Source organism: Protopterus annectens, chromosome 6.part0, assembly GCF_019279795.1.
Source record: "Protopterus annectens isolate FY-2018-M chromosome 6.part0, PAN1.0, whole genome shotgun sequence".
NCBI lineage: Eukaryota > Metazoa > Chordata > Ceratodontiformes > Protopteridae > Protopterus > Protopterus annectens.
In genome coordinates, this window is record NC_056737.1 from 18,840,042 (window position 1) to 18,865,054 (window position 25,013).

The 25,013-nt window shown below is 43.0% G+C and overlaps 1 protein-coding gene across 3 annotated transcripts in view; it reads right to left on the reverse strand.

Moving 5' to 3' along the window:
- The window catches only part of SCFD1 (sec1 family domain containing 1), a 3,579,547-nt gene that overhangs the window by 1,399,965 nt on the left and 2,154,569 nt on the right, over positions 1-25,013 (reverse strand). For all 3 annotated transcript variants that reach the window (XM_044073814.1, XM_044073812.1, XM_044073811.1), the window contains exon 17: positions 7,996-8,075. In XM_044073814.1, the coding sequence (XP_043929749.1) occupies positions 7,996-8,075 (80 nt within the window). The remainder of the gene's footprint in view (positions 1-7,995; positions 8,076-25,013) is intronic.

Genomic DNA, 25,013 nt, shown 5'->3' on the forward strand with positions numbered 1-25,013 from the left:
ATCAAAAACTAAAAGTAGATAATTCCAGTTTACAGAGTCAATAAACTGTTAATATCTAAACTAACTATAGTCAGATCTGTGTGTTGAAGTTTAATATGATCAATTAATGTAAGGATTCTTTTAATATTATCATTAGCATTTCTACCTTTTAGAAAACTCATATGATCTTCATGTATTAACAAAGGGAGAAAGTGTTTAATTCTGTTAGCATAAATTGCCATACACATTTTATAGTCTGCATTTAATAAAGATATAGGCCTGTATGAAGAACAAAGTTTTTCATCTTTACCAGACTTTGTAATCGGGGATATTGAAGAATATTTCCAAGAAGAGGGTATGTTTATGTTTTCTTTGACTGAAGTATATACTTTTAAAAGTAAAGCTAAGGGTTGGCCTGTCAATAATTTATACATTTCGGGTAAAATATTATCTCGTCCTAGGGCTTTATTTGTTTTCAGTTTACTAACTTGTAATTTTAGCTTAGTAATAGTGAATAGTTTATTTATAAGATCTATTTGCTCCTGAGTTAATCTAGTAGTGATAGATTTATTAAGAAACATTAATAATCATTAGTTGGTGACATTCCATGGTTTGATAAATTAAGTGTATTATAATTAACTCTAAATGCTTCTAAAATGTTATTTAGATCAGTTACTTTTTTCTTTGCAGCTGGCATGTAAAGCTCCTTTATTTGTTTGGATTTAATATTTTTTTGTGCTACCTGCTAATTGTCTTTGGTAGAATTCATGGAGTAAGAGTTTAATTTAATTTTTTCAAGATCATAGTTTTGTGATGAAGTTTTTCAGAATGTTTGTTTGTTCAAGTTCTGGTCTCAGGTCAGTATTACCTTTTTGTAATTCTAATTTAAGTAAAACAGTCAAAACAGGAAGGAGCGACACATGGTCCACGTACAAAAGTCAATAAAATAACTTCAGAACATCAGTAGCCCGAACAAGTAAAACACGACATAAAGCACAAAGAACTCATTCGAGTCGCTTTCATCAAGTGGTGACCAAGTAGTCAAACGATATCATCAATCCTTCAAAAAAGCAATCCTCGGACTCATTCAGTTCTGAAAAACTTGTTTAATATAGTTACAAAACAGACATGAGTTAGTGCTTTCACCTTCCGGCTTCATCAGACCCATTAAAAACTAAATACTAAACAATATATATACAAACATTGGCGGGAAAACCACCATCAAATTAACCAATAAAAGAAGTCTATTATGCAGTCCTATTAAATACATTTTAAAGCAAAACTGACTCAAAAACATCTATTTATCATCCATTGAAATTAGATGTATAAATATGAATACATTTTATTGCAAATAACTACTACAATGCAATTAATAACTCATGCATTGTATTAGATGACGAGGAAAAAATATATATAAAATATATGTATAAAAAGTATAAGTAAATGAACAAAAAAATAAAAATAAAAATGTGATAAAATATACTTATAGAAAAACATGTCAGCAGAAGATGTAAGAATTTTAATCAAAGACTCTTAGTCTCCTCATCTTGAGGAAAGGTTTGACCGACACCTCAGCATTCAAGCCTGGATGGGAATCCGACTTTAACCTCATAATCCAAATATTCTCTCTACTCTCTGTGTATGTTCTAACATCTCTGCCACGATTACCTACAATGATCTCTTCTATAATCTTAAAACTAAACGTATGGGTACTACCTTGTTCTGTTACATGTTTTGCTAACGCATTAACCTTAGATGCCGTTCTAATGCTATACATATGCTCACGCATCCTATCCCTTAAACTTCTATTAGTCTTCCCAATGTAGAAAGACTCACAGGCCCCGCAAGTCGCCAAATAAACCATGTCTTTAGACATACAATCACCTTTAACTTTAAAGGTATATGAACGTGAATTAGTAGGATGGACAAAAGTTGGATCACAGTCTATATACTGACAGAAGTTAGAGTGTCCGCACCTACTGGTACCAAAAGTTATTGATGTTACATCATTCTTCACAGCCTTCCTATCACAAAGGATCCTCTTAAAATTCTTTTTATTTTTATACCTAAAACTAGGGACACTCCCTAGTATTTCTTTAACATCTGGATCTACAGATAAAATGTCCCAGTGTGTTCTAATAACATCCTTGATGTAACCAACATCTTTTGTATAAAAGATAGAGAAGGCCACTCTTTTATACATTGTGAAGACTAATAGAAGTTTAAGGGATAGGATGCGTGAGCATATGTATAGCATTAGAACGGCATCTAAGGTTAATGCATTAGCAAAACATGTAACAGAACAAGGTAGTACCCATACGTTTAGTTTTAAGATTATAGAAGAGATCATTGTAGGTAATCGTGGCGGAGATGTTAGAACATACACAGAGAGTAGAGAGAATATTTGGATTATGAGGTTAAGGTCAGATTCCCATCCAGGCTTGAATGCTAAGGTGTCGGTCAAACCTTTCCTCAAGATGAGGAGACTAAGAGTCTTTGATTAAAATTTCTTACATCTTCTGCTGACATGTTCTTCTATAAGTATATTTTATCACATTTTTATTTTATTTACACATTTTTATTTCATTTATTTTTCTGGTCATTTACATATATTTTTATACATATATTTTATATATATTTTTTCCTCGTCATCTAATACAATGCATGAGTTATTAATTGCATTGTAGTAGTTATTTGTAATAAAATGTATTCATATTTATACATCTAATTTCAATGGATGATAAATAGATGTTTTTGAGTCAGTTTTGCTTTAAAATGTATTTAATAGGACTGCATAATAGACTTCTTTTATTGGTTAATTTGATGGTGGTTTTCCCGCCAATGTTTGTATATATATTGTTTAGTATTTAGTTTTTAATGGGTCTGATGAAGCCGGAAGGTGAAAGCGCTAACTCATGTCTGTTTTGTAACTATAGTAAACAAGTTTTTCAGAACTGAATGAGTCCGAGGATTGCTTTTTTGAAGGATTGATGATATCGTTTGACTACTTGGTCACCACTTGAAAGCGACTCGAATGAGTTCTTTGTGCTTTATGTCATGTTTTACTTGTTCGGGCTACTGATGTTCTGAAGTTATTTTATTGACTTTTGTACGTGGACCATGTGTCGCTCCTTCCTGTTTTGACTGTTTTACTTACATTTTGGCTGGTTTGGTTGGAGCGTTAACTCTGCATTAGCACTATATATATTTTCACATTAATTCTAATTTAAGCTTTACTTTCTTTTGTAGTTTTAACATATCTTTGTTCCATAATTTCTTCTTATTAATAAACCAAGACAAAATTCTGCCATACATATAAGATTTTAAAGAGTCTCATATATATATATATATACATATATATATATATATATATACACATACATATATATATATTTCTGCTATCTATATTCAGTAGTACTTATTTCAAGAAATGTCTATTTCATTTACATAGAATTCTTTAAATTGTTTTAAATTTGTTATATACACAGGTATTCTGGCAAGGTCTGTATTGAGACAATATCTATATCAAATATTACTGCATTGTTGTCTGACAAAGGGCAGGCCATAACCTTAACCCCATGTAATTTTGTTATTAAGTCATTCGAAATAAATAACCTGTCTATTGTCTATTAAGGTGAGACTTATGTTGATGAGAATAAAAGGTAAAAAATAATGAATGAGAGGCAGCAAATTCATTAATGTCCGTAACTATTGTAACTATGAATTTCAAAAGTACTCTTGACGTGGCAGTTTTCTTACGCTTGCACTTTGTATCAGTATCCTTGTCATCCACAATGCAATTAACAGCACCTACCAGTATTAAACCTCCTTTAGTATAATGAATAATGTCTTCAAACTCATGTTTAACTGTTTTAGCCCCCACTCCAGGTATCCAATATACGTCGATTAATGTATACATCTTTCTGTTTAAGAGACAGTACGCAAAACATGCCAGAAGAAGCATAGAATGTATTGATGATTCTAGGAGATAAAGTAGAATCTCTCAATTAAATAGCTACTCCCCTTTGCTTCTGATTAAAATGAGAGCTGGCCAAAACTATGCAATTATTAAAATTTTACTTATTTATGTTCTCTTTTAAAAGGTGTGTTTCTTGAAGAAATACCAACCGAGGTTTATGTAAGTTAAGGTATTTGAATAAACGTCTCCTTCTAATATTATTATTTAGCCCATTAACACTGATAAACACTTCATAATCATATTATGAAAAGAATTTAGAGAATGTTGTATGCATAAAACTACTGTATGTGATAGTACATATGAAATTACAGAAAATATCAAATAAGCATAGAATAAGGATCTATGTACAGTTCTGGTAGACACCAAACTGCCATAACTCAGATAATCAAACAGTAAATTGATTAAAAAACTCGACACCCAACACTATGAGGTATAAAACCTCTTGCCTGAATAGAGATAGCATCCAAGCAATCCCTCTAACCATATATGTTATATACAACTAAGCCCTCTCTACCTAGATAATTGTACATATATTTAATCATTACACTGTTAAAAGTTGTAAGCTCAGCTTGCATTGAGAGCAATATAACATTTCTAAATGACATACTATATCATTTAAGTATATTATCTGTGATTATAGAATTAAAAGAATAATCATATATCATAGAAATATATAATAAAACAAGAATGTAATAACAGCAACCAAATATGCATTTGAGTATATTTGCTAACAGAATTTCTAACAAATAATGGTTTGTTAAAACAAGATAATTTTGCATGTAATAAACTGATGCTGAAAGCAATTATCAAACATTAGAAGAATTATTAAAGTACCAACAATGTAAGAAAAAATAATTAATTGATTTTTGACAAGTGTTGCTAGTGCTTCCACCCTGAATGCACAAATTTTACTCAAACTGATATCTTCCCTTCCCAAAGAGGGTGAAAAATATTTATAAGTGCATCTGTGAGCAAAAAAGTCCCATTACATCCCACAATGTTGGGGACTATTCATCACACGCAGAAAAAAGTAAAAACATCCTGAAAACAGGGTGAATAAGAATATGAAGGTAAGCATCCTTCAGATCCAAGGAAAACAGAAAAGCCTGGGGTAGTACAACAGGAAACAAGGTTTGAAAAAAAAGCATATGAAAAGACGGAAACTTGAGAAAGGTGTTGAGCAAGAAGAAATCCAGAATAGGTCTCCAAGTGCTCTCCTTTTTGAATGACTAGAAACATTCTGGAGTAAAATCCCTTTTCTACCTGTGAAGGAGGGACAGGTTGAATAGTTCCTTGGCCCACCAGGGAATGAATGACCTCTGAAAAATGAAGAAGTTGTTCCAGAGGAGTTTAGGGAATCACTGAGAAGACTTAGAAGGAACTTGTCTACCAAACCTGTTGCTGTTAGTGGCCTGACAAGGCTGCCTGCAAACAAAAGCAGCCCTAGTAGGATAGGGATATGGGACACAAACATATGTTTAAGGTCTGGCAAAGCTTTACCTTTTTCCTGAAGAGACTTAAATATATCAGAAGCACCAGTCCCAGAGAGATTTTTATTGTCAAATGAGTATCCAGCAACTTATCCTTAAAGTCTTCAGGTAATGACTGCAGGAGAAGCCAAGAATAACACCTTGTGACAGACCCAAAGGCAGCAGCTCTGGAAGATGTATCAGCAGCATCATAGTTACACGTAATAATGTGAAGAGTCATCTGAGAGGTAGAACCCAAAAGAGAAAGAGCAGAAAATTTTGCTTCAGAATCATGGAGGTCAGAAAGAACCTGAAAAGCCTGGGCAATCAAAGCCAGATCATATCTGGTCATGTGGGTCTGTTAACTGATGGCGCAAAACCCCAAAGTAGAAACAGTATAAACCTTCATACCAATTCTCTCCATTGCCCTTCTATCCTTATCTGAAGGCAGAAGTTTGGAAGAGGGAAAACGTTTAGAAGGCTTGACAGAAGAGACTGACACCACAGCAAGGTAAGCAGAAGGACACTTAAAAATTGAGAATCCACAGGAACCTTATAGAACCTGTCAGGTTACTTTGAAGCAGGAACCTTAGAAGCAGCTATAAAGGTGTCTAACAAAGTAGCCAGCAAAGGCGATACTGCAGAAGGTTTATAAGTGTCTATCTGAAACAGCTCATACCACTTTTTCTGGATATCAGACGTTTGATAATAATCCAACTTAAAGTATACCATCATTCTAGCTATAGCGTCTCCAAAAGACAATTCCTGAATTGAAGGCATCTGGGAAAAGTAAGACAAAGGTCCCATTATCAGACTCTGAATCCTCAACTCAGGATTTGAGATCCCTAGTTCATTTGGAAGCCGTTGAAGTCCAAGGGGAGTAGGCACAGAAACCCATTGGACAGTCTCAGGGTCATTAAGGCATTAAACAGGTTCTGAGTAAACTCTTGCCATTCCTTTTGAGGATCCGTAGGGTGTACAGAAGTATGCTTAGTCTTCTGCTTTTTTTTGGTAGCAACAACAGCTCTAACAAACACTGGAGGTTCTCCTCTTCCTTGAACAGAACCTGCTTAATCCATCTAGGCCCCTCTGAGGTGATCAACCACGGTTTCCCCTTGATATATGGAGCAGATGACTGGAAAGCCTCAGAGGATGTGTGAAAAGAAGGATCCGTGCTGGCCTCTGAGGGATCTCAGCAGAAGAATCTGGCATAGACACTATCCTAAAGACAACAATGGTGTAACTGCCAAAATTCGTACAACACAACGATACTACACCAAGAACTTTATTACATAAAGCTTTCGGGTCTACATCCTTCATCAGTATGAAGTAATACAATAAATCAACATTTAAATAGGAGAAACCATAGAATCACATGCTTCAGCCCATCCCACATCCTAACCAACAATCAAACCTTAAAGAAATATCAAGTCACAAAATTAATTAATGCTGCCCATAGAGTACAGTTTAAAAGCATGATAGAAAATACTTTACTATACATACATACATATAGAACTCCTTCTACAAATAAAAAACTTAAAATCTATTAAAACACATCATTCTATATAAATATCAATAATCATTAAAAACAAATATAAGCGCACACATATACATACACATATACAATACATATATATATATATATATATATATATATATATATATATATATATATATATATATATATATATATATATGCACACATGCTCATACCTATACACATAACTTAAACATGCAAAAACTAATGCACTATAATGTAAAATATTGTCAAGTGCTCTAAAACCATTGTGTATAAGTTATTTAAAAAAACTTGTTAAAGCCTCTCCCTCTGCCTCTTAACCAGTACAGGCTTCAAGCTGACTGCATTGTTTAGACCAAGAGTTGTATCTGCCTGGAGCCTAATAATCCACTTCAACTCTTTCAACTCTGAAGTGTTATTGATATCACCTTTCCTTATACTCACTTCTACTTTACTTAACACCCTAAACTTAAAGACATGTTTTTCACCTTTATCTATAACATGCTTACTCAAAGCATTTGTTAATACCTTTCAATATGGAAACAATATCTGCAGACATGATTGCAACTAAGCTTTGTCTACAATAGCAGCTACTGACCCTTTGCTTTTCCAGATTCTTGTATGACTTCACTGTGTTAAAGACTTGCTGTGGTCAGTACACACTGTCCTCAATGTCTTCCATACTTAAAGTGTTTTTATTTATTTTTGTTTTGTTGTTGTATGTGACATACACTGATTGCTCTTTTTAAATTACTGTAGACACATGAAATGTTTCTTTCATATTATCCACTCTACTTTATTACCCATTTTTCTTACACTACTGAATGAATAATCTATACGCAAGACCTTATTCATTGGATGTTATTTTTGAATTTACTTGTCAATACACGTATTCATGAAAAGCTATACTAAAAACAGTGATGTATGTTTCTCTTGGAGCCCCTCTATAAATGGATTGTGTCCAGCAGTTGCAAATCCGGCTAAACAAAGAGTAATAAATGCATAAATTAATCAACCAATCTTTTCCAAATGAAGAAAACAAAACTTACTTCCACTGCTTTATGTAGTTCAAAGGTGCAAGATTACACCCAGCATCAGTCAGTGCTTTCTTATACTGTTCCAAGTCAACCTGTATAGAGAAGAAAATGCCATAATTAAATTCAAAACACTTTAGTGCTTTTCTAGTTACCCACTAAAAACTTAATTTTGAAGTCTGCTGAGCACATGCTTCAAAACATGTAATACACAGGAAAAAAGGCAGAATGAAAAAGCAAAAAAATAAATAAAAATATGTGTTTTGAGTTCAGTATTGTTCCTAATATTTTTCCTTGAATACCTCACAATATACCTCTCAACCTCAAAGCCAGAAACAATAGAGCGGGCAAAGGTGCAAAATCAGGGACAGACTTTAAATACGGCTCTTACAAACTTAAGTTTTTTAAAGTTATTAGAATAAAAGGTTTTACATCAGAATACAATTTCCAAAAGGGATGACGTCTAAAACTCAAATATCTTTTATTATCTACTGTCTTCAATACTCAATGATTTGTCAGAAAACCACAAATTTTATGAAAAGCTGACTAAAAAAAAAAGAGGCAAAAAAATGCACATTCTGTGAAATTATGGATAACTGAGAGGTATGTTCTACAAGTCAATTACACATCACTTCCCACATGGTGTTGAAATAAATATGCAAAAACCACAAACATTTTTTTCAAACCAGATGGCACAAAATCACCAAATGTGGCATTCACTATTAGCCTTAATTCACTACCTGCCCCCAAACTTTCATTTTCAACAGCTGAGATATTATGTAATATAACTTAAGCTCTGACTTAAACGAGGTCCTTAGCAGAAGGATTGCCATACTTCTCAATAAATATACACACATCCTGAATTAGAAGAGTTGGCAAGTAAGGAACGTACATACAAAAGACAACAGGAATGAGAAAAAAAAAAAAGAAGTTATGTACTCACCATAAACGTTCCATCTGAGTAGTTGTACTTCATTTGTCTTCAATCTGTGGGTTACAGATCCGTGTCTCATCCGAGCCGGCAACTTTTACTAGCATCAGCTCCGGGCTCCAAACTCCTCCCCTTACCCATGATACCCTCCACTGCCTTCCATCCCCAGATCGAGTTTGCTGAACCTTATACTGATAACTCGACTCGAAAAATTTACTTGTGACCTATACTGCAGCCCGTAGGCTGATCATATGCCAAAGGTCCGGGGGAAGGAGGGAGGGTTGAAGACAAATGAAGTACAACTACTGAGATGGAACGTTATGGTGAGTACTTAACTTCTTTATCTGAAGTAGTTTACTTCATTTGGTCTTCAACCTGTGGGACAGAGTCCCCAGCTACGAAACTCCTGGGAGGCCCTCATGGAAGGATATTCCAGAGCACCACAGAACCAAAGGATGCTCTCCTTCTGGAAGTCAAATCCAATTTGTATTGAGAAATAAACGTATGAGATGAGGACCAAGTAGCTACAGAACAAATATCATTCAAAGACACTCTAGACCAAAAGGCCACAGACGTAGCCATGGACCTAGTGGAATGAGCTTTCACCTGACCTGGAGGAGACATGACTTTGTCCTTATAGACCTGCAGGATGCATGAAAAAATCCATCTAGCTATAGTGACCTTAGAGACAGGTTTCCCCAAAAAGGGTGTATACAAGGATACAAACAATTGATCAGATTTACGGAAATTTTTTGTCCTGTGCAAATATAATCGTAACTGTCTATGAACATCCAACATGTTCTTCTTTTTCTTCTTTTGGCTTTTCCTGGTTAGGGGTCGCCACAGCGGAACTCTGGTCTGCTAATGATTGGCAGTAGATTTTTTTATGGGGCCGAGGTGCCAGCTCGATGCCCAACCTTCAACGAAGGCACGCCCATTTACACATGTCTTTCGAATGCCAGTCGACTGCGGGGAGGACAGGCAGACTCCACACAGAAGGCGCTCCAGCCGAGACTCGAACGGGAGAACCTCTTGCTGTGAGGCGACAATGCTACCGCTGCATCACCGAGGAACATCCAACATGTGGACTTTGTATTCCATCTTGTTAGTAAAATTAAGAAAAAACACAGGCAAATTGATGGTCTGATTGATATTGACTGGTAATGCCACTCAGGATCTAGAAAATCAAGAATGGCAGAAATAAAAGCTGTAAAAGGGTCTAATCTCCTTTGAGAGGCCCAAAAGAAAAAACTTTTCCACTTGCTGCGATAAACCTTCCTGGTTGAAGACTTCTGAGCAGCCACTAAAATAAATCTAACTGAGGAGGATAGTCCAGGAGTCCTAGCAATCACGGGAACTGGAGCAGCCAAGCTGTGAGCTTCATACTGTCCTGATTCAGATGAGGCACCCCCGAAGGGTGTGAAATTAGATCCTGAATGGCATCTAAGATCCAAGGTGGAGCTAGAAGGTGAGACCAAAGGTATGGAAACCATACCTGGTGAGGCCAGAATGGGGCAATGAGGATCACTTTGCTCCCCAGTCAACGAGCTTTCTGTAGAAACCTCGGAATGAGAGGTACTGGCAGGTAAGCACACAGAAGACCGGGAGGCCAAGTATGAACTAAAGCATCTCTGGGGGACTCCCCCAGCAGGGAGTTCAGAGTGAAAAACTTGCTGCACTTCGTGTTGGAAGGAGATGCGAAGAGATCACAGCAAGGTTGAACCTACTCACTAAAGATCTGTTCAGCTATTGACAGATTCAGAGACCACTCGTAAGGCATCAGAATGGTCTTACTTAGCCTGTCCGCTAGGATGTTGGACCATCTCAGAATGTGCGTTGTGATGAAAAAACGACCAGTGGAGATCGCTCATTCCCACACTCTCATGGCCTTGCGACAAAGGGGGTAAGATCTGGTCCCTCCCTGTTTGTTGATATACCAGACTACTGACATGTTGTCTGACTGAATAGCAATTGTTCCCAGAGGAAGAAAGGCATGAAGGGCCTGCAACGTTAGAAGGACCGCCCTCATCCCTAGGACGTTTATGTGCAAGCTGGCCTCTATGGGGACCACAGGCTTTGGACTGTCCCACCCGAACAATGCCCCCCTCACCCGAGTTGGGAGGCATCCGTGGTCACTGTGGCTTGGGCCGGAACTGGAACAAAAGGTTGTCCCTCCAAAATGTCTGAAAAGCACATCCACCATATGAGGAAAGACCGACAGACTCGACTGAGTTGGATTGGATATATCAATGGCAGTTCCAACAAGGACCACTGTACAGCTAGAGTCCACTGTAGAATTCTCATGTGTAACAGGGCACATGGTAGAAGAGTTATGGTTGCCACCATCGAGCCTAAGGCCCTCAACACCGATTCTGCCATTGGGAGATGAGAGTGGTAGATCAGGGAGACATGCATCCTCAGGTTTTGAACTCTCTCCGAGGTCAGGAAGATTCTGCACTGAAGAGTATCTATCCTGGCACCATTGTAGTCTATCACCTGTACAGGATCTAGGAGAGATTTGGATGCATTGATTGTGATCCCCAAACACAGAGCAAGAGTCAGGAAATAATCCCTGGTTTGGGAGAGTAGATTCCTGGTGGGAGCAGTGAGGAGCCAATCATCCAGGTACGGATAGACCTGAACCTGCTACCACTGCCATCACTTTGGTAAACACCCTGGGGGCTGTGGTGAGACCACAGGGTAGGGCTCGAAATTGGTAATGACTGACTCCCAGCAGGAAGCGGAGGAACCTCCTGGAGCCTCTGTGCATTTTTATGTGATAGTAAGCATCCTGGAGGTCTAACAAGCACATCCAGTCGCTCTCTTGCAAGTATGGGATGATGGACTGTAATGTGACCATCCAGAACATCTCTTTGGCAACTGACAGGTTCATGGTAGAGAGGTCCAGAATGGGCCTTAAGTCCCCCATTTTTTTGGCACCAAAAAACCCTGGAGTAGAAGCCCAATCTGGACTGATCTGGGGGGATGGTTTCAATGGCTCGTTTTTCTAGCAGCTTGGAAATTTCCTGTGCTGCTGCCTACCTTTGCATGGGTAGTACATCTGGGAGGTGTCTGGAAGATCTGGGGTAACCCACGAAGGGGATAGAGTATCCTCTGGATTTGATCTGAAGCACTCAGTGGTCCAATTGTTATGGACTCCCATGCCGCTAGGTGCAAGGACAATCGTCCTCCAACTGCCTCCAGAGTAGAGCAGTCAGGCAACCCCTCCGGGTTGCTGCCCAGGTCTGTCCGAGAAAGGTTCTCGAGACCCAAAGTTCCATGGACCCCCTATGCATCTAAGCAGGCATCCATTCTGTCCCCCTCTCCCTCTGGGGGAAGAAGAGCCCTGAGTGTCCTAGGAATACTGTGACTTTCGGAACCACATCTTCTTTTGCCCTCTCTAGTTACGAGAAAAGGACCTTTGAGGGTTAGAGAAGTGGATCCCGATGGCAGACAGTGTCTTCCCATCCTTCTCACTCTGGACTAATGTCTCTTTGATGGTCTTACCAAAGAGTGTAAGCTGTCATAAGGGGCATTGGCAAAGGACGCCTTGAAGGGTTCAGAAAAATGACATAACCTGAGCCACGTGTTTCGCCTCATGGACACGCTGGATCTAGCCGCTCCTTCCGTAGCATGTGAAAGGAGTTGCATGGACGTGTTAAGATACTGCTTTTAAAGTGGCCATCCTCACAGAGAATGAAACCTTGTCCTCCTGCGACATGGACTTGGGGGGAGACACCTCCAGCTCCTTTACCAGGTTGCACTGGAGTCTGATGACATGGGCCAGGTAGTTCAGCACCCTAATCGAAAAGGCAGCTGAAGCATAAACCCGCTTCCCTAGGCGGTCCATCATCTGCGCCTCTTGGACAGGAGGATGGACCGAGGGACTCTCCTGTGCAAGTTCCTGCTTAGTGGCTGCTGCTACCACCATGGCGTCCATGCTCTGTCTATGGGGGGGGCTTAAAATCTTATCCAGTCTTTTTGGAATCAGTTCCATGGTGTCCAGTTCCTTCTATGCCCACGAGGTAACCAGATCCACCAAAGCATCTGAGGGAGGGGACACCTAGGACGTAGATGGGCCTGTGCCAAAAGCATCCAGGAACACAGACTCGTCAGAAGAGGGTTTGGGGGCAGACCAACCTCCCCATTGGCGCAGGATTTCCATGATGTCTCCAAAGGAGACATCCTCAGGAGGTGACCTAGGGGAACCTTCTCCATCATCCAAGTCTGTGTCCTCGGTACGGGACTCAGGGGAGTCCAAGTGCCTCCTCTTGCATGTATGCTTGCGAGGTACTTCTCCAGTGAGGCTCTCCGGGGAAACCATCTCAGGCTCTTCGAGCATGGGCTGTCCCTCTGGTAAAATGATGGGGACCGAAGACAGAGCAGAGGAGGTCTGGGTTGAGTCTGAGGGGGCAGTCAAGGGTCTCGATCCAGAGGAGAGAACCCTTCGGACCATGTCAAATGCCAAAGGAGAATAAATTTCCTGAGAAACCAATAAGGAGGCCGGTCTCCCTGGGTCCGACGAGAGAATCACAGCTGGGCCGAGGTGAACAGAGCTACAAGGGAGAGAACTTGGCCCAACAAAGTCGGAGCCGAAGGAAAAGGTTCCACTCCCTCAGATCCAACACCCAAGCTCCGGCTCTGAGAGCGGCTCAGATCCGAGCTGGTTGGATCCGATACACTCCAGGCAGCTGTCTGCATTGAGGAAGCAGGGACGCCCTGACCAAAGCCAACCTCTGGTCCGAATACTCCAAACCCGAAGGTCGGATCGGAGAAGGAGATAAAGGCTGGAAAAAAGGAAACATGCTCCCCTCTCCTGAGGGAGGGGGGCTGGCAAGACCCCCATCTGAATCTGGGTACAGATAAACCTCCTCATAATTTTATCCAGATCAATGTCAGACAAGGACCGGGTGGACCTCGACGAGGCCATGGACTCCAACCTGGCAGGTCGGGGCACCGAGGCCCGAGAACCTGAACGTGTCTCCTCCAGCTCTGGGGAGAACCTCGAAGATCGGAGCAGAGGGGAGTCACAGATCCGTGGTGTTTTTGCAGGTGAAGTGAGGTCCGGAGACCTCTTTATCTTTTCCCTCGCCTTCGACTCTCTCTCCCTCTCTCTACCCCTTTTCTGCTCTGCTACCACAGGCTTTGGTACAGGAGGTTGAGTCCCAGCCTGGGAGGCAGCAGAAACCAGAGGAAGGAGACAAGGAAACAGATTCTGAAGGGTGAAGAAAGCCTGTGAGGGCCAACTTGGCCTTCCTATCTTTAATGGCACGAGGGTTAAAGCCCGCACATATGCTGCAGTCCACACTCAAATGGGCCACGCCCAAGCATAAAACACACAGAGTGTGGCCATCCGCTGGGGTTAATTTATGGCCATACTCAGTGCAACGCTTTAAAACAAGCTTTTCAGCCATACTGCCTCAGTAAAAAGAGAACTTAAGAAAAAAAAAGAAAGTTTCTTTCTAAATGGCACACACACACCCACTCACCACACTTGTACACAGAAAACATTGAGGGGGGGGAGCACAATCTACACAACAATACAAACTACTCTAACTATCCTAAAATTCTACAACTCAACACACCAAGCAAGGGGAGGAGAAAGGGGACCTATACTAACACTAACAAATTTTTGAAGAAAAAAGACTCAAAGATTTTACCCACTTGACTAAGTTGGCGCTCAAGAGATCATGATGCATAATTAGAAGTTATGTACCTACCATAACGTTCCATGTTAGTTGTCTTCTCTCGCCTTCTTTCTTGCTGGATGGGTTCGGAGCCGATCCTCGGCTCCGACTCGGCACTTGCTTTAGCTTGAGAACTCCTTTTACCAGCTCGAGGCAACCCTATATCCCATGATGCAAGGCGGAACTACCTCAGATCTCGTTTGGTAGCTGATCTACCCTGCTAAAGACTATCCTAACATAATTAGGAACACAAGTTCCTAATAGAAGTCCTCATATGAAGGCTCAGGAGGAAAACAACCTAATAGGAACTCTTCAAGATCTGTCCAGACCAGGGGGAAGGAGGGAGGGCGAAGAAAGAAGGCGAGAGAAGACAACTAACATGGAACGTTATGGTAGGTACATAACTTCTAAATGTTAAGTTGTCAATCTCGCCTTCATTCTTGCTGGATGGGACCGTCCCTAGCACCTGTATCCCGGGTGGCTCAATGGAACAGACTCTTGAGAACTGTGGAACCAAAACTGGCCCTATCTCTGGAGGCCAAGTCCAACTTGTAATGAGAGACAAAGGTATGAGGCGTGGCTCAAGTAGCTGCTGCACAAATGGTATCAATGGGTAGTCTATCCTGAAAGGCTGCAGAAGTGGATAGACTCCTGGTTGAGTGTGCTTTTGGTTTAGAAGATAGCTGTTTGCCTCTGAGAGAGTACACATAGGAAATGGTGGAAGTCAACCATCTGGATAAGGTCACTTTAGAAACTGGAAGACCTATCCTGTTTTCTGCATAGGAGACAAATAATTGGTCCGATTTTGTGAATTGTTTAGTTCTATGCAAATAGTACCTGAGCTGACGATGGACATCCAAAAAATGCAGTTTCTGTTCAGCTCTGTCGGAATAGTTTGGGAAAAAGACTGGTAGATCTATAGATTGGTTAATATTGGTTTGAGACACGACTTTGGGGAGAAAGGAAGGATTCGTTCTTAATGATACCCTGTCCTTATGAAAACCAAATAAGGAACGAATGCAGAGAGCTTGAATCTCGGAAACCCTTCTTGCAGAAGTGACAGCCAGTAAAAATATAGTTTTCCAGGTCAATAACTTCAAAGAACATGAAGCAGACGGTTCAAAGGGAGGTAGTATCAAGGATGCCAACATTAAGTTTAGATCCCATTGCGGAGGAGGATGCTTTATAGGTGGTTTTAGGAGAAAAATTCCTCTCAGAAAGGCCTTGCATAATCTATGAGACATAATGTTATTGTCATGTAAGCCAACATGATACTTGGAAATAGCAGCCAGTTGTACTTTGACTGTAGATGACGAGGATCCTGAATGAAAAACCTCCGCCAGGAAATCTAAAACAGAATGTACAGGAGTAGTAAAGGGATCAATTTTTCTGGAATTTGCCCAAATAGAAAAACGTCGCCACTTGCTAGCATAAACAGTCCTAGTGGACGACTTCAAAGAAGACACTAAAATGTCTCTGACCGAGTCAGAAATCATCGGTAGCCTGGCTAGGGAAGGAAGTGGAGCAACCAAGCAGTGAGGTTGAGAGAATGAATGGCCCGGTGCTGCTGACCCGACTGGTGGATCAAGAGATCCGGAACTGGGTCCAGATGCCAGGGCTGCACCAGAAGGTGACGATGCAGAGACGGAAACCAAATTTGTCGAGGCCAATATGGGGCAATGAGGATCAACTTGGCCCTCAAAACGGTGGCTTTCTGAATGACTTGTGGAATCAAGGGAAAGGGAGGAAAAGCGTACAGAAGTCCCCGGGGCCAATCCTGGGTTAGAGAGTCTCTCAGGGGTTGGCTTGGAAGGGGAAAAAGAGTGAAAAAATCGGGGCACTTGTTGTTTTGAGGAGTAGCAAAAAGATCGCAACAAGGAGTGCCCCACTTCAGAAATATCTGATCCACTACAGATTGACTGAGAGACCACTCGTGAGGCATCAGAATGGATCTGCTCAGCCTGTCCGCCAATAGGTTGGACCTGCCGGGGATGTGCGTTGCTATCAGAAACCGCTGAGAGGAGATCGCCCATTGCCAAAGTCTGAGAGCTTCTCGACATAACGGATAGGACCTGGTCCCGCCCTGTTTGTTGATGTACCAGACCACGGACATGTTGTCCGTTTGTACTGCAATAGTCCCCGTGGGAAGAAAGTCGTTGGGGGCTTGCAACGTTAAAAACACTGCTCTCATCTCCAGGACATTTATGTGCAGATGGTATTCTATGGGTTGCCACGTCCCGTGGACCATCCTGCCCTGATAATGCCCCCCCCACCCGATCAGAGAGGCATCCGTAGTGACTGTGGCAACTGGAGGAGGGGGAATAAAGGGTCGGCCCTGATGAAAAAGAGGGGAAGATATCCACCAATTCAGATGAGCTCTGCACGACTGTGTGACTAAGATTTCGTGCCTCATCGGGAGACTGTGGTACGACCACTGCGTGAATAGCATCCACTGCAGAAGACGCATGTGGAAGCGAGCCAGTGGTAGAAGAACAATGGCCGCAGCCATAAGACCTAGAACCTTCAGAATAAATCTGGCTTTGATCTTGTTGCTCTGCAATAGAATCCGAACGAATTTTTGGATGTCCAGAATTCTTTGATCTGTTAGTTTGGCTAACATTTTGACGGTGTTTAATTCTGCCTATAAAGGTGATAGATTGGCAAGGCAGCAGAGAAGATTTTTCAAATTTACTGAAATTCCCAAACTCCTGCAAAGCTGTAGAGTGTAGTCTCTGGACTGAAGAAGCTGACACTTGGTGGTGGCAGAGAGGAGCCAGTCGTCCAAGTAGGGAAACACCTGGAATCCTTGACGTCTCAGATGAGCTGTGACCACTGCCATGCATTTGGTAAACACTCTGGGGGCTGAAGTGAGGCCAAAGGGCAGTGCTCTGAATTGGTAATGACTGGTCCCTAGCCGAAAGCGGAGAAACCTTCTGGAGCCTCTGTGAATCTTTATGTGATAGTACGCATCCTGAAGGTCTATAGAGCACATCCAGTTGTCCTTGCCCAGAAAGGGCAGAATGGACTGAAGCGTGACCATCCGAATCTTGCCTTCTTGACAAATCTGTTTAGATTGCTCAGGTCTAATATTGGTCTCCAATCTCCCGTCCTTTTGGGGACCAAAAGAATCTCAGTAGACGCGGATCCTACCTGGTCTGCCGGCACAGTCTGGACGGCTCTTTTTCTAGGAGCTTTGAAACCTCCTGTTCTGCCAAATCCCTTTGACCGGGTGAGATGTCTGGAAGGGATTGTAGAGGTACGGAAACCTTTCAAGGGATTTTGTAACCCTCGGATATGATCGACTGTACCCACATCTCTTGTGATAGGGATTGCCAGGCTACTGGGTACAGTGAAATCCTTCCCGACTGCCTCCAAGGGTGGACAGTCGGGCAACACCTCAGGGATGCTGAAAGGGCTTCTCAGGAAGAGACTCCCTGTTGCCCTGGTTCTGAGGACCCCCTGCCTCTAGGGCGTCTATTATTGTTACCCCTCTGCCTCTGGGGGTAAACTGACCACGTGTCCGGTGTAGCTCCTTGGGCTTTATGGAACCACATCTTCCCCTTCTGACCCTTGGGATATGGTCTAGAAGGAGTGGAAAATTGGACTCCAATGGCAGAAAGAGTTTTACCGTCCTGCTCACACCTGGTCAAGGTATCCTTCACCTGAGGTCCGAACAAAGCCGAACCATCAAAGGGGGTATTAGTGAAGGACGCCTTAAAGGGGTCCGCAAAATTACAAAGCCGCATCCAGGCTTGGCGTCTAAGAGCAACTCCTGTGCCTGCGGCCCTGTTCGCTCCATCGGCCGCATAGGATATGAGCCGCATGGAGGAGTTAGATATGGAATTCAGGATTGCAAGCTGCGAGGCAATCTTTTCTTGAGCCCCAGCAGCAGAAGGATCCTGGACTACTTCACCCAGTTCCTTGAGAATATCTCGTTGAAGCCTGGTGAAGTGACAAAGGTAGTTCAGCGAACGCATAGCAAAGGTCGCTGAAGAAAACATCCGCTTTCCATACCTGTCCATGGTCCTAGAATCCTTGTTAGGAGGATGGACAGGTACTGAAGGATCCGCCAGTTCCTTCTTAGTGGCCGCTGCCACCACCATAGCATCCACAGAGACACCCTTGGAAAGGAACTGTTTGTCCGTAGGGGCCGTGATGAATTTGGATGGTCTCCTGGGGACAGGTTCCACAGAATCTGGAGCCACGCCTTTCCGAGCCACTACCTGCATAAGTGGGTCGAAAGGCAGAGACACCCAGGAGGTGGAGGGTCGGGATCCAAAAGCCTCCAGGTATACCGACTCATCCTCGGAGGGATCAATGGATGGCCAATTCCCCTCTGTTTGAGGAGCTCAAGGATGTCTGAAAAGGAGACATCCTCAGAGGGGATCGTGGGGAACCCTCTGACTCATCTAAGTCGGTATCCGATGTAGTAGACTCGGGGAGTCTGTGTGTTTCCTCTTACACGCCCTCTTCCGAGGGGTTCACCTGCTGGATCAGGAGAAACTCGAAGAGGAGGAAATTCCCAATGGGGAAACCTGGGGCGATGGATCCCTGGGCCTGAGAGCAAGAGGCTGGCAAGAGGCGCCTGCAGGCACTGATGAGGGAGGAGCTAGAGGGATGGACCGTTGACCAGGCTCAGAGGCCAGGACACTCCTCATCACCTCAAAGGCTCCTCCCGGGAGGCCGGAATATCCCCGCTCCGAGGAAACAGGAATTCCCGGCTCCACTGAGAGGGAAGGCTCCGAGGCCGATGTCGGCGCCGTGCTTACCAAAGCGAAGCCCGAGAGGGAGAGCGGGTCGGACAAGGGTCCGATGCCACTAGCCCCCTCGGAGCCGACAATGGAAACCCGACGACCGGATCCCTCCAAGGAAGGCCTCAAGGAGGAGATCGGAGCCAAGGACGATGGAGCCGAAGGATGTATCGGCTCCGGCACCAAACAGTCGCTGTCCCGAAGCTCCGGCCCGAACTCTGGTGTGGAGTCGGAGGAGGAAGTTCAAGGGGTGAGGCTATAGCCGAAGTCTGTTGAGACGGGCTATGGAGCATTTGGGCCAGTGCCTGTGACTTCAACAGCCTGCTTACCACCCTCTCTAAGTCGTGGTCAGACAGCCTGGAAGATCTCAAGATCGGCTCCGATGGCTCCACTCCGACAAAGAGGAGACCCCGGAGCCGAGTGGATACTCAGTAACGAAGGGGACCGAGATCTCTTTCGGGACGAAGCCATCGGAGCCGAAGTCCCCTGAACTCCAGATGGAGCCGAAGGTTTCGGCCCGATGCTGGATAAGGTGTCGGCTCCAGCCGGAGCCGACAAGGCCACAGTAGACAAGGTATCGGAACCAGCCGTACCGAACCCACTACTTTATGGTAGATACATCGGTTCCAGCGGGCCGATCTCGGCCGACGGAGCCGGAGCCACCGGAGGAGGCTTGGATACTGAAGCCTGAGTCTTCGGTGGCTTAGAAGGTTTCCCAGACCCTGCTTTAGAGGGAGAACCTTCTGGCTTAAGTAAGCCACGGAGGATAAGCTTATTCCTCCTTTCCTGCAGGACTCTCTGGCTAAAAGAGTGACACAAAGCACAGGAGTCCTGCAGGTGCAAAGGCCCCAGGCAATAAACACAAGAAGTGTGACCGTCTGTCAGAGACATTTTCTGACAGCACGAGTCACACTTCTTGAAGCCTGAGACCTTGCCTTCCCTAGACATATCCTAGGAGGAAGTAACACACACAAACCCCAACAAACACACAAAATTAATCCCCTAACACACAACACACAGGAAGGGATTAACCAATGGGGTTTTAGGCCTAACTAAAACTTTACACTAAAGGTTATAAAAGGTTATAAAAGTTTGAAAAACAAGGGAATAGGGTGGGCTGTAACTCACTACACACTATAATATGAATACAAGGGGAAAATAAAACCCTAACTAAGCTTTTCTCTTTTAACAAGAAAATCACTTACCTCAGCTGGCAAAGGAGACCTCTTTCGCTAAGCGGCAAACGAGATCTGAGGTAGTTCCGCCTTGCATCATGGGATATAGGGTTGCCTCGAGCTGGTAAAAGGAGTTCTCAAGCTAAAGCAAGTGCCGAGTCGGAGCCAAGGATCGGCTCCGAACCCATCCAGCAAGAATGAAGGCGAGATTGACAACTTAACATGCTATTTGCGGTAAATGAGATCTGGGGATGGAAGTCAGTGGAGGTGTGTTATGGGTAAGGGGAGGAGTTTGGAGCTCAGAGCTGATGCTAGTAGAAGTTGCTGGCTCTGATCCAATACGGATCCGTAACCCACAGGTTGAAGACCAAATGAAGTAAACTACTTCAGATCTGCATCTACACCAAATGTGATCATTCATTATATATGGACATTAAAATTTCTGCTTAGTTGGTCTGTTGGTGCAACAATTTGATTTATTACTGAAATGACAGTATGTCAGCAGAAAATAAATAAGGTCCCTCTTAGCAGCTCTCATTCCTACCAGGGAGTGTACCACTGTTATTTGTGCAAACAAAACATGGTGGAAAGCAGTGGGAAGCTACAAATATCTATTGTGAGTAATCAGTGGAAGACACCATTTATTTGTATTACTGTTCTTCTCACCTTCACTTAAGAGGAGTTAGGTGGAGGAAAATAAAGTATTATATTTGACATCTCATAAAAACAAGAAACAAACTCAAAATTTTCAGCATTACAGATATCCAATGGTCCCCAGTAGAAACAACCACGTCTTTTAAATACCTAGATGTATAGCTAAAACCTGTAACTTAACTTCCAAAGCCACACTGAAAATGCCAGGAAAAAAGATCAATTGTCTTTTATTCTGCTCCTGGAAAAAAATCACCTTCTCTACAGACCAGCTAGAGCTGCAACTGGCAAAGGAGCCCTCTTTGCTGAACTTGAATGCACTCTTCAGTCCAATGAAAACAAAAGTTGCTGATTAATTTACAATCCCCTTGCCACAGCAACACCACAGCACCACCCACTACAAAGCCAGATGGCCGCCAGTCTACTTCAAAGTTGAGCAACTTCTAGAGTCTCTTCTATTCAAACTATTTCAACCAGATGCCTTCCTACCTCTTGCTACCAAACTCTACACCAAAAACCACCACCCCAACCCTTCAAGCTCTCCTAATTAACTTCTTCAGTCTAGATCCCACAAACCAAAGAGCACTGTACTGACCACTACTCCTCCATTCTTGCACCAAAACTCTGGCAACCCCTCCTCCCCTCACCTAAAAGGGCAGTCAGCAAAAGTGGCTTACTGTAGCACCTGCTGTACCTGCACAAGCATGGCTGTTCACTGTCCCCAAGTCTATGTCTCAGAGATTGACCCTTCTTTGGAACAGGCTTCCTATTCACATTAAGCAGAGCCCTTCCCTGGCCCTCCATAAACAAAATTTGGATCAACAGATGGGAAATCACAAATTCACACCTGGGGTAGTATCTATTTCCCTTATGGACAGGGACAATCTGAGAAATACTCAATGCACAGGTTCAAATCCATGACATTTTCTTGCCCCTATGGGCCGTACATTGGGTAACATTGGGTTAAATTGGCTAGGCTTTTAAGGGCCCTTAAGCCATTAGTCTAGTAATCTCCTATGAGCCTATTGTAGGTTCATAGGTAGGTACTAGGTTATTGGCCCTAGGGCCTATACAAGCCCAGCCAAAAAGGTACCCTGGCTTTTGCCACCCAAGAAAATTATTTTCCTGTGCCACTGTCGAACAGAGCCCCGAGGTGAATTTCCCATTTCCCATCCAATCATCAAGATTTTTCTTGAAGGTTGCTAATGAGGAGCTTTGTTTGATATAGATAGGTAGTTTATTCCAGAGTATGGGAAGTCTCTGGGACAAGAATCTATCCCTCCAGCATGTTCTGTTTATTGTGGTGACAAGGTTTAGGTCCCTAGAGCATGTAGCTCGGAGGGATTGGGATTTCTTTAAGTGCAGCATAGGTTCATAGGTTGATACTAGGCTATCTGCCCTAGGGCATTTATAAGCCTAGCCAGAGTGTGTTTGGCTTTCGCTACCCTTTTAGAATAGTTGACTGTGCCTCCGTATAGTAGGTCACAGAAGGTAGCCCTTTTAAGGTTAGTTTACTGTACCTCTGTCAAGCAGGGACACAGAAGAGATCCCAGGGGTAAACTTATGATCTCCCATCCACTCATCAAGAATTCTCTTGAAGAGGGTCAATGAGGGGCTCTGCAAACAAGGATTGGGATTTTGTTCCAGAGTGAGGGGAGCCTCTAGGATATGATTCTGTCCCTCCAGCATGTCCTATTTATTTCTGTGCTGAGGTTCCAGTCCCTGGAGCGTGTAGCTCTAAGGGATTTGAATTTCCTGAGGTGAAGCATGGCCATTAATTCTGGGTTGGACATGGCTTTATACGTCAGACACAGATCGCCTCTGAGTAGGCGGTAAGCAACTGAGTAGAGCTGGAGTTTCTTTAGCCGAGCTGCATAGGGCATCTGTTTGAGCCCCTTGATCCTCTTGGTGAGGTACTTTTGGGGTCTTTCCAGTTGCTGCAGGTGTCGGGTAAGGTACATCCCAAATGGGGCATTGTATTCAATTATGGGCCTGATAAGTGATGAGTAGAGGGGCACAATGACCTCTCTTGATCTAGATGTGAATCCTTTCATGATAAGGTGGGCTATACAGAAGGTCTTTCTAACCACTTTGGCAACGTGATTGTCAAAGAAGAGATTGTTATCTACTTGGGTCCACAAGTCCCTAATTACTTCTTCCGTACTTAATAGATTACCACCTATGTGGTAATTTGTGGGCACTTTGTTTTTCCCAAAGAGGATGACTATGCACTTTTTGGCATTTAGCTTTAGGCCATGGCTCTGGCACCAGTTATCCATTTCTGTGAGACCCTTTTGGAGTATGCTTGTCTCAGCTGGAGAGTCGATTACGGCACCCAGTTTGCAGTCATCTGCAAACTTGGTCAGCCATAGTCCACCCGTGTTAGCCTGTACATCTGAAAAATATATACTGAACAAGAGAGGTCCCAGGCCTGAGCCTTGTGGGACGCCACTTGTAACTGGTTTAGAGTCTGACATGGCACCTGCTATTCTGACCATGTGGGTTCTATCCCTGAGCCAGTTTGCAACCTATCTTGTGACATAGGGGTTGATACTTAAGCTGGTGAGCTTATTTATGATGCCCGAGTGAGGTACTGTGTCGAAGGCTTTTACGAGGTCCAGGTAGGCTGTGTGGACTACCTTCCCTTCATCTATGGCTTTGGTAACTGTTTCAAAGAAGTCGACCGGGTTCAAGAGGCAAGATCTGCCCTTAACAAAGCCGAATTGGGTAGGATCCAGTGTCTGGAGGTTCCCAATGTCTTTGTTTATGATTTCCATGATGATACGCTCTATAGCTTTGCAGACCAGGCTAGTCAGGCTTATAGGGTGATAGTTTCTGGGGTCTGTTGTGGCACCACCTTTGTGGAGTGGGACCACTGTTGCTGTACGCCATTCCTTGGGTACATATCCTGTAGTAAGGCTGAGATTGAACAGTGACTTTATATGAGGGTTTATTTCTTCTTGGAGCTCGTGTAAGACACAGCCCGGGACACCGTCTGGTCCCATTGATGCTATGTTTTTTGCTTTGGAGAGGGCAGCTCTCACCTGTGCATCTGTGATCTCAAGAAGGCTACACTCTGTTGGGATAGAAATTTGCTCTTTTGGGGGGGAAGGTGGGGAGAAGTTTGCACTGAACCTTTCTGCCAGGATGTTGGCAATGTCTGTGGTTTCAGTGTACTTTTTGTCATTTTGCCATTTTGCACTAACTCAGAGCATATCAGGGAGTTGCCTCCCAGGTTTCTGACATAACTAAAGAAGGCCTTGTGATTATCTTTAGTGTCTTGTGCAATTTTTCTTTCGAAGCTAGCATTAGATGATTTTATGAGGGATCATAGATTCTTGCTAGTACTGATCAGAGACGCCTTACCTTTTTGAGATTTTGCTCTATCATGTAGTAGCTTTCTCCTTCTGTTGTATAGCTTATTTATGGCCGGGGACCACCAGACAGGTCTCCTGCCTTTGGAGGAGTGAGTCTTGGTTTTATTAGGGATAGCATGCTCCATGCATTCCTGTAGGTGTCCATAGAATGCTTTTGTAAAGGATTCTGCATTTTGGGCCGCATTTTCCACTGGCCCGGGGGCTTTGAAGGATTCCACCTCGGTTTTGAGAAGTGTGAAGTTTGCTTTTGAGAAGTTCTTCACCGTGGTTTCCTTGGCTAGGGGTGGGGATGGAATATGGATGTCCAGTGAGATTAGTTTATGGTCTGATCTTACCAATGAGGGGTATATATCTTTGGTGTGGGACATAGAGACCCCATGTTGGTGATGACCAGATCCAATATGTTTTCCCCTCTTGTGAGAGTGGTGACCAGTTGTTCCATAGCATTTGAGTTTATAAAT